At 37.9% G+C, this 10,049-nt stretch overlaps 1 protein-coding gene across 1 annotated transcript in view; it reads left to right on the forward strand.

The window, feature by feature from the left end:
• The window catches only part of METTL15 (methyltransferase like 15), a 77,523-nt gene extending 67,880 nt beyond the window's left edge, over nt 1-9,643 (forward strand). Inside the window, exons 3-5 of the mRNA XM_010145677.1 lie at nt 51-242; nt 2,328-2,506; nt 9,207-9,643. Coding sequence (XP_010143979.1) covers nt 51-242; nt 2,328-2,506; nt 9,207-9,643 — 808 coding nt within the window. The remainder of the gene's footprint in view (nt 1-50; nt 243-2,327; nt 2,507-9,206) is intronic.
• The last annotated feature ends 406 nt before the right edge of the window (nt 9,644-10,049 follow it).

Below are 10,049 nucleotides of genomic sequence, written 5' to 3' on the forward strand. Positions count from 1 at the left end.
TGCACTGTTGTAATTAGAACTGAGGCTATTTATTTGTTGTTTTCTCACAGGAAACAGATTCGAGCCCTTCTAGGACAGTTTAGCCAGGCAGAGTCTTTGTTAATCTCCTCTGGAGTTGAGCCTGGGACTCTAGATGGAGTTCTCTTGGATGCTGGCTGTTCTTCTATGCAATTCGATACACCTGAAAGAGGTTTTTCCCTGCAGAAGGATGGACCTTTGGACATGAGGATGGATAGTGACAGGTACCTGTCAATAAAATATTTCTCCTTGAAACTTAAAATGTGTGCTGAGCAACACCTGCGCATTTCATTTCCCCTTAAAATGAAGAGTTCTTATCATCAAACCACATCTAATTTTGCAAAAGTGCGTCTGTCTCTTGCCCCAAAGGTGTTTTTGCTCTCAATACTTAGAACCTTGATTATTGTCGTTTTCTTCTTGGAAATAAGAGGAAGGTTCCAGTAATGAGTAATCAAACGAGTAACATTTTTGTTAACTCTACTATTAAAATTGGATATTTCTGGAGTGTGCAGTGTACAGTCACAGGGCTGTCTCCCATTCAGGGGCCTGGCTTCTCCCTGTTATTTCCGCAGTTTCTGAGGCTGTTCTTGACCGCGGGCTCACAGCCCCTTACTGCACTCCCTTTCCTTTTCTGCCACACTTATTGTTTGTGGAACCTTCACTGGAGCACATTCAGTTTCTCCCTCAGGAAAGGAGCAACCTCCCTCTTTTCAGAAATGGCCCTCTGACCCAGTTATTCCTCTCTAAAAGGAACATAATTTAAAATAAATAAATAAAATCCCATCCACAATATTTGCCAAGTGCAATTGGATAGCAACATTGCTTTTAACACGCTAGCGTAATGTTGTTCTCCATGCCCGTGGATTTATTGTAAGCTTGCCTTAGCAATATTATAAATTTCCTTTCACATGGTGTAGGAGGCATATCAAGTTTACTTGTCACATTAACAATTACTAAATAAATCACCTCCATTGAAATTATTAGAATTTGGGTTTAGGACATTCAAGAGCATGAAAATCAATGGTGGAATGATAATTTCGACTTGCGTAGCAGTTTCCATCTTCAGACAACCTAATATACTTTGACAGCGCTGTGTTTTTTACATGAATAATCAGGGATCTCTGTGTATGCTATCTCACATGGGTGATGGCAGTGATTGCATGAGGCATTTCTGGATGCTTTGTGTTTTGGTGAACCTGTAGTCTTAAGAAATGACATTCGATCTTTCATTGTTCACATAGAGACAATGAGAAGCCTCAGTTCCTAAGGAATTATTGTAACACGTTAATGTGAAGTCTTAACACAACAAATTTCATGATACTCGCTTTTTCCAGTTTTGTGTAAAAAAAGCTCACGTGATCCTCCTGGGATCAGCCCTTAGATTTCAAGAATCTAAATTCCAGGCTTATATTTGCATCATGAGAATACATACATGGAACCGAGGCGTAAGAACAAAGGGTACTGGTGGCATAACAAAAGCCTTACTCTACGGTTGTTGCTATGATACTACTTGCCTCTGATTCCAATTTTTGTTATCTTTTCTAAGATTCTGCAGGAGAGTAATAAATGCCTAAAAACTATTCTGCACATTCATGTCACTGTAGAAGATAATTTATTAAGTAGGTTGTACGTTTTCTCTGATTACTAAACCCATGTGATGTTTATAAAATACCTTGAACTATTTCAATAGCAAAGTGAGAGATTTAAAAAAAAAAATGACTTATACTGTTTATCTTGCAATAATTCCTGTCATTTGTAATGTTAGGTCATTTCTTTTCTCTCAAAAGAGTATTTGGATATAAATTCTTATGCCTTTTAGTGAGAAGTGAAGTTAAAATTGTTTTCATGAGCAGTTGTTTTTACAGCAGGAGACGTGAGAGAAAAGATCTATGAAATCAGTTCTGACTAGAAAATGACATATGATGCAAGGTGACTGAAATGAACCTGTAAGGGACAAGTTTGTATTCTAAGCTGCCTAAATAAAGAGTTACACAGCATTTCCCCTTTTAACATGATGCTGAAATGTATTTATTCTTGTCAACTTGTTAAGCATAGTTTGTGATAATACTTGGAAGTTTCAGCTCTTCTGATTGATGTTAAGGAACAAATGCCATTTAAAGTACCGAGAAACAGGATTGAAAAGGTGCAAGCTAGATCTGTTTTCGGAAGGTTGCTGTCTCTTATTTGAAAATCTCAAAGGCACTTGTATGCAGTGTGTGTATTTGACTTTATGTCTCAATGCTATGAAGCTTCACCTCTTGTCAATGAAAGCTGACGTCAGTGAACTAATTGGCTCTTCTTGTGCGTAGGTACCCTGACATGCCCACTGCTGCTGATGTTGTGAATGCTTTAGATCAACAGGCGCTTGCGTCCATCCTGAGAACATATGGGGAGGAGAGGCATGCCAAGAAAATCGCTTCAGCCATCGTTCAGGCACGCAGCATATACCCCATCACCAGAACTCAGCAGCTTGCAAGCATTGTTGCAGGTACCCTCATTAATTCTTCACAGTGGCTGAGGAGAAAAAATATTAATTCCCAAAGTCCCAGAGGGATCTATTTGTACTTGAAATCCTGCAGGATCTAATCCTGCCTATTCTGCACTGATGTCAGCTCTATGGGTTTTTTAAAGCTCCCATTTTTTATATTGTAGTTTGACGATTAGTTTAATAATAGATTTCACATGAAGTGATTTATCATTTTGCCAACCAAGTTGAAACACAGAATGGCAGCAGCCTAGGGAATTCTTTATCCCAGCTATTGATAAGCCTTCAAATACCAGATACATCAGGTACCTCTTACTTTTATATTTCTACATTTTAATATTTTGAGGGGACATAACATGGCAGTTTCCAATTATGAATGAAATCAGATCATTTCTGTCTGCTTAAAGAATCAGGAAGCAAAAAGCAAAGCAATACATTGCTTGCTTCACCTCATGAATGCCAACTAGATCAGCCTGAAGCGCCTATTGAAACATTTCATCTTACTTGCTCTTCACTGTAAACAACTTGAACAGAACGTAGTTAGGCAGGAGCTGTGCTAGCATCAAGAACCTTCATGCTTGTGTTCTCAAGTAAAAATTTTCTCAAGGAAAAATCCTGTTCATTAACATTTTAACATGTAATGTTGGGATATCTTTTTTTTTTTTTAACCAAGAACTAAAAATTACTGGGTCTTGTCACATGTGAGTCTAAGCTGCTGACTTCTTTGATTGTAGACCTTTAAAATGGCTATCCCGGTTTAACACTGACAAAAGAATAGTGTTCAACGTTGTGGCAGTATCCTGAACACTTCTAAAAACTATATTGTATTCATAAAAATTAGTGTTATTTGAAGGTGGAAGTTTGAGGGACTTAATGACTGAAAAACAAATTAAAATATTTGAGTTTGTATAAGTCAGGGAACTTGACCAAAATGTCCAGTCAGCCGAGGCCCAAAGTCTGCCTGGTGTGTGGGTAAAGGGCCTGAAGGCACTGCTTGCTGCTGTAAGCTCCCGCTGTAAATACAGTGGATGCGAGGAACCTGCAACCCTGAACTTGAGAGATAAACCACAGTCAGTCTTTTATAAAACTTTTGAGGAGTTACATTTTTATTATATTCATTGTTACCAACATGCCAAACTAATAATTTAGGTTTTTGTCACATGTATCTCTTGCTTTTTGAAAAACTGTTGATTTAAACAGTGTACGGTTCTTGAGACTGAAGCAATCATATTAGTGTGCTAAAGATGAAATGGGTTCTGGGCTGCAAACAAGCAACTCGGTAACTTCTGAAACAATTTTGTGCACTAGCTTGAACTAAGAAAATAAAAATACTAGTGCACAGCAGACAGTGACTGAAGATCGCTTTGTGTTTAGTGTGGTGTGTGTGAGTCATCACTGAATGGTCACTTTCTGTGACAATGAGAAGGATTCATTGTTCTCTCTTTGAACTCCGCTAGATTTGAAGCGTGGCTTGACACATGAATCAGGTATGCATCAGCTAGTGTACATGCCAGAGGCAATGAATCCAGCACATATCTGCCGAGACAGTAAAGATGTATGTTTTGTGTGCTCTTTTCTGAAGTATGCAAGTAGCTAAAACAATTTTAGGACGGTTATACTGAATCCTGTTTGGGTAGAGCTTCCAATTTTAACCTGATTCCTCCAGTAAAGGAGCACAATGGTGGATCAGCTTTTGAACTGATTATACCTTAAGAAAATTTCTGGTAACTATAATATATTTTATTTAATTTTATCATCTATCATCAGTATATGTTCTTATGCAAAATCACATCTGTGAAGCTATTGAGATAGGCCAGAGCTAAAGTGCCAGAGACCACTGCTACAGGATCCTCTTGGGGGCACAGCAGGAGAAAACCCGTCTAATTCAGGACTTTACCAGAGTAAAATCTATGACCTATTAGGTAATTGTCATATCCTTTTAAAAATAAAATATTGGAATAATAAAATCCTGTGTTTTCCATTTGGCAGGCTATACAGGCATGATTATCTCTTCAGAACGGGATCAATGTTTTTGCCTAGTATAGAGAAAACAAGCAAAAACTCCAGCCAGTGAGGCTGGGTATTTATGTATCTTTCTCTGTTTCTGTCTCTGAGAATTCATACATAGTCCATATTTCTTTCACATGTTCTACATTACTATGGCTTCAGATTTTCTAGAACTCCAAAGTTTTGTGTAAGGTTCAGCTGATAACTAGAATCCCAGTGAATCGAGATTTGGACTAGCCTGAAATTGGAAAATTATTATTAGTAGTAAAAGTTATAATTTTAAGGTATAGCTGGAAAAAACATGTAAATAGAGTTGTGTGTCAAGATTGCCCTCAACAGCTTGGGGCTAACTCAGGTATCCAAGTGATTTCCCGCTCTCCTTTGTTCCAGTTCAGTAAAATAATTCCTTCTATTGCTTGACATCAGGCCTGAAAGTTATCTCTCTACACACTGTGCAATGAATAAGGTTCTGCAAAAAACCCCTTTTTTGAAAAGGCTCCTGTTCCATTTAAACAAGGAGATCTCTGTGAACTACAGAGACTTCACGTGGGGAAAAAGGAGGAGTTTTCTGTGCAGCCATGTGAACATCATCTGTTGTTGCACTGCAGTCGAACTCCGCTTGCTGCTGGTGGTTGGCACACAGCTGTCTCCAGTGAGGAATGCTCTGTGACTCCTCAAGATCAGGAGTTCTCAGCTGAAGGTCTCTGTATAGATGTGTGGAAGTCGATTCAGAAGTACTTCCTGATGGCTTTTGCTGTAGCTCTTTGGGTTGTTTGGAAACGATAGGTTCAACTCGATGTGCAGGAAAACTGGTTAAAAATGGTGACATTTTTAGAATGCAATTTTAATATTTTTTTCATACAACTGATCTGTTTTTATTTCTGAGTAATAACAAGGTTTTGTTAAAAATTTAATTTTCTCAGTGCTATTTACATACGCTATCTATTAACAGATCATTCTGAGATCATGTTATCATTTGGACTTAACTTGAAAGGAATTGATGATGAGATATTAAAGTAATTTGAAAAGTTTAAAAAGAACTGTAATGGATAAAGCCAGTCTCATTCAGATTGTTCCCATTTATAGACTTTAATTACCAGTTTGGAATTTGTAATATTGCCTGAATTTCAGATGGGTGAGAATTAACACTGTACGGAGGGAGCCTAGACAAAAGGACATTAGTTGCGTCACAGAAACTTATTAAATGCAATGCTAATTCAACAGCCGGATTCCTGCAAACAGGTGCACGATCTGCATTAATTTTTAAACTCTCCCACTCTCATACACTCTGGGGGCTTTAATAGTTCATATTGACAGGCACAGCACGTTGCTAATTTCATTCACAAGCTTTGAAATTTCAATACATTTCAACATGTGAATCTAATAGATTTTTGAAAGTGTAAGTAGCATCAGGGCATCCCAAAACTAAAAATGGTAATTTCTCTCACTGGGACTTCAAACCAGTCATCTAGCCAGCAGCGTGGTGTTTTTATGAATGAAATTCATTTTACAAGCTTCCCATACAGAATTTTTTAATATATATTTTTGTACATTGTACAGCCTGTTACCAGGAAGGATATTCTTTTAGTGTCATGGTAGTTGGAGGGGGCCGCACGAGAGATTTTGTATCTCAGCAGAAAGCACAAATAGGTTTTTATTTAACTGTATCGGAGGACTAAGAATGGGATAGGAAAAGTTTTCTCCCCTAGAACATAGATCAAAATCTACTGCCTTTACTAAAAAGATGAAGGCCAGCATTACAGAAACCAGTACCAGAGATTACATTTATTAGTTAATTGCAGCCTCTGAAGACAGACCAGTAAGTCTTTGAACTTGGAAATAATTAGATATTTGGTTATAGTTTGAGTGGTTTTGGTAGCATACAGCTGCAGTGGTTTATTTCTTTACCGGTTTCCTGACTTTATATTCTGTGCTGTTCTATATAACCGGCAGTGCTCTTTGAGTGTTCAACTGAGGCCCGTAAGATTGTGTTGTTCTTAGAGAACATATCTGGGGTTTAATTTGTTTTCTTCAGTATGTGATAAATTAATTCACAGTAATAAACTTATGTCATAGTTAATCATCGTAGAATATTATTGTAGGAAGATACTGCACTCAGCCACCATGGCAGGACAAATGGAAGGACCTTCCAAAGACTTGTTAGTGTCCTACCAATGCTGGTAGCCCGAGTATCTCATTTCTTCTGTTTATCTGTTCCGTATTGCAATTGCAGAATCACAGTGCTCATGATCAGACTACCAGAATTCCGGCCAGATGTCAGCAAGTCAGTAGCTGGATTTTTACAAAACCAGTTTTGAAGTAGATCCTTGTATCATCCTTGGGTTTTCTGATAAGTAAAAGACATTTCAGTGACATAGGAGATAAAAACTACAGTGTTTTACTAAAATTCCCGTGATATTGGCTGTGGAAATTTTAAACAAAGGATCTCATTCCAGATTTCTATTTTTATGGTTAGGTCCCAGTCAAGAAGCACACTCAGTTTTGTACCTAAATTACATGGTGTACTCTTGTGGGTTGGCTTCATTTTTATCTGTGATACTTTTGGAAGCTGAAAATACTCTTAGAATATCAGAAATTGATCATTCCCAGAAAAACAGCAGTATTTTTAGAAAATACATATACTGCTAAAATACGATAGATAAAAATTGTGGATCTGCTGTGAGGTGAACACCAGCTCTGGGTAGCAACAGCCCCACGCTTTAAGACTAAAACTGATGCTCTTCAAGTTACAGCTATAAATTTTTCAGCAAGGGGCAGGAATGATGCAGATAGAACTGAAGAAGTGCCCTCTGTTTTCTAACCCACTAGCTTGTTAATAGTGGATACTGTGGAACAGTGCTTTTTCGTTCCAGTTACAACTGGTTTTATAGAGCGAGCGTGGCAGCAGTGGGCTTGGGAGACTAGGGAGCTAGGTATATTGAGTCCCTTAGTGCATGCTAGGAAACATGCCTGTCCTGTGGTCTTCTGGGCACACTACCTGCTGACTTTAAACCCAGCACTTTCATTTCATAAACTATTCAAGAGTTCTGAGCATGCTACTGGTGTTTGTAGCTGTTAGTTGCGCATGTAGAGAAAATGGTTTCTTCTGCTCAGCACAGAGTTTCTTTATATTGCGCATTAGGAGACAGTTTTCTTCACGCACAAATGGCAGTCAGCGGCTGTTCTAAGGATTCCATTTTCAAAGATTCTATTTGTATGGGAGTTAAGAAATATGGAAACAGATACTGTGCCGGGTAGTATCAGCTTGGTGTCTGTTGGTTTCTTGGGTCATCTTACCTTCTGCAATTCCGAGTTCTTTCAGTTCAGCTCTTTCATCAAAACAGGCTTTGTGACTTCTGCAGTGAAGGGTATATATTATTTCTATAATTTATAGAAAGTATAGAACATGGTGTTCTCAGACAGAAATGGTATTAGCTTGGTAGTGTAACTTTATTTACTCTCTTTTATGAAACAGTTTAAAACCACGAATTCCTGTGCAGTGGTTTGTGTTGGGAGTTGATCCTGTTGCCCGTTTCTATCTTGAAGGATTCAGACAGTAGGAGTAGGAAACAGCCACAGCTATGATGGGTGTCTTCAGTTAACTCAGGAACTGCTAGCATAAGTCAGAGGAGGTAGCTGGAAAAATCGAGTACTGTTATGTTGTAGTTAAGCACTGGTGTGTTATTAAGGCATTTAAATACATACATACCAGCTGTATTGCCTTATTGCCAGTGGGCCCCCTTGTTGGTGAAGAAATTCTTCCCAGTTAGGCATTAGCATTATTCATTCGATTAATCTTTACCATACTCCCATACTCATTTACATAATAGATTATAAGTCTACTCAGGTTTCACATGACGAAGATTCAAGCCTAAAATATATTAAGAATTGATATATTGAAGTTTCTGTCAAAACGTCAGTCTCTAGAGACTTGTATAACTCATAAAAATTTGGGGGAAAGAAAGAGGAAGTTTTGTGCATCTAGAAAAAATTACTTAATCTGGTGATTTTTCATCCAGCAAACTCATACCTTGACATGTTCAGCTATACAGGCACGTGAAAAAGAACAGTATCCGCTGCGCTGTCTAAATTTCTCACGGTACTTTTGTGAACGTTTGAAGAAACACAGGTGTAATGGTCAACCTTTTTTCTTTTTTCCCCCAAACAAGGATGCTGGTTCTAAGCTTTAAGTAATTAATTGAAAGATCCTTATCACTGGGTAGCCATTGTCTTCATCTTACCCCTGCCTGTGAAGAAATGCATTATTGTTGAGAAGGCAACCGTTAAAGTTGTGCCTTTAAAGCACAAAATAACCCAGCACAAATACTGAACTGACATTGACTACCTGAGCTGTAAGGAGAGACTTCTCTAGCCCATCTTCATTTTTTCCCTATTTTGGTTTCAGTCATCATTTTGTGTTTTAACTTTGTGAAGCATTTGGAGAAGGAATTTCTATGAAAGATTCTAGGAAAAACCCAACACTCAGCCTCAAGGCAGCTCAGTTTAATAGGGTTTACTTTCAGAAATGTGAATTCAAAGCAGAAAATAAAGATCTATTGTAAAGAAGGAAGCTCCTCACTCAGGGTTCGGGTGTAAGTATGCTTTCCTTTCAAGTCATCATGCATGAGCAGGTTAACGTTGGGATACCAACAGAGAAATAAGATGATACTAACTTGTACCTTTTGAAATCTGACAGGTGCTTTTCCAGCATCAGCACTGTATGCACGAAAAGACTTGCTTCAGAGACCTGCACATGTTGCTACCAAAACTTTTCAAGCCCTACGAATATTTGTAAATGATGAGCTCCATGAACTCCTTACAGGGCTGAAGACAGCTGAGAAGTTTCTAAAACCTGGAGGTCGCCTTGTAGCCCTCTCTTTTCATTCCCTAGAAGATCGTATTATCAAACGTTTTCTTCATGGAATAGACATGACAGAAAAGTACAATCTTGGCTCAAGGCAGAAGATAAGACAAGCCCTGAAAAATTGCTCTAAAGAAGAAGATAGAAAAAATGGAAAATCCAACTCGAAGTGGAGTTTTATACAGAAAAAAGTTCTTACACCCCAAGCCCAAGATGTTCAAACAAACCCAAGAGGAAGGTCAGCCAAGCTAAGAGCTGCTATTAAACTCTAAAACAAAATATATGATTATATAATTTTACAATTCCCTTCAATTTTGTTTTCCAGAAGTGTAATTGGATGTACAGTATCAAGCTGAAAAATAAAATGAAGTGTGTCAGAAAACATTTCTTTCTTATCTTTGTACTTTTTAATTAAGGTGTAGTACAGAGCGTCAAAAGGTAAAATAAATTTAGATATGTAGGTGTCACTAATTATACCAAAAAGATACCTTCCTGAAAGAGCCTCAGAACCACAGTTTATAACAAATTACAGGTTTGATGTGCTTGCAGTATTTAGATTAAAATCAAACCCCTGACATTAACAGTATAAATTCAGTAGCTGATTGAAGCAGACACATTTTTATGGGGGTGTATTTCACACACCTAAGTTAGATGCTGGTTTAGTCTAGAGTAAGGTTG

Source organism: Buceros rhinoceros, unplaced genomic scaffold (genome assembly GCF_000710305.1).
Source record: "Buceros rhinoceros silvestris isolate BGI_N320 unplaced genomic scaffold, ASM71030v1 scaffold6041, whole genome shotgun sequence".
NCBI classification, from domain to species: domain Eukaryota; kingdom Metazoa; phylum Chordata; class Aves; order Bucerotiformes; family Bucerotidae; genus Buceros; species Buceros rhinoceros.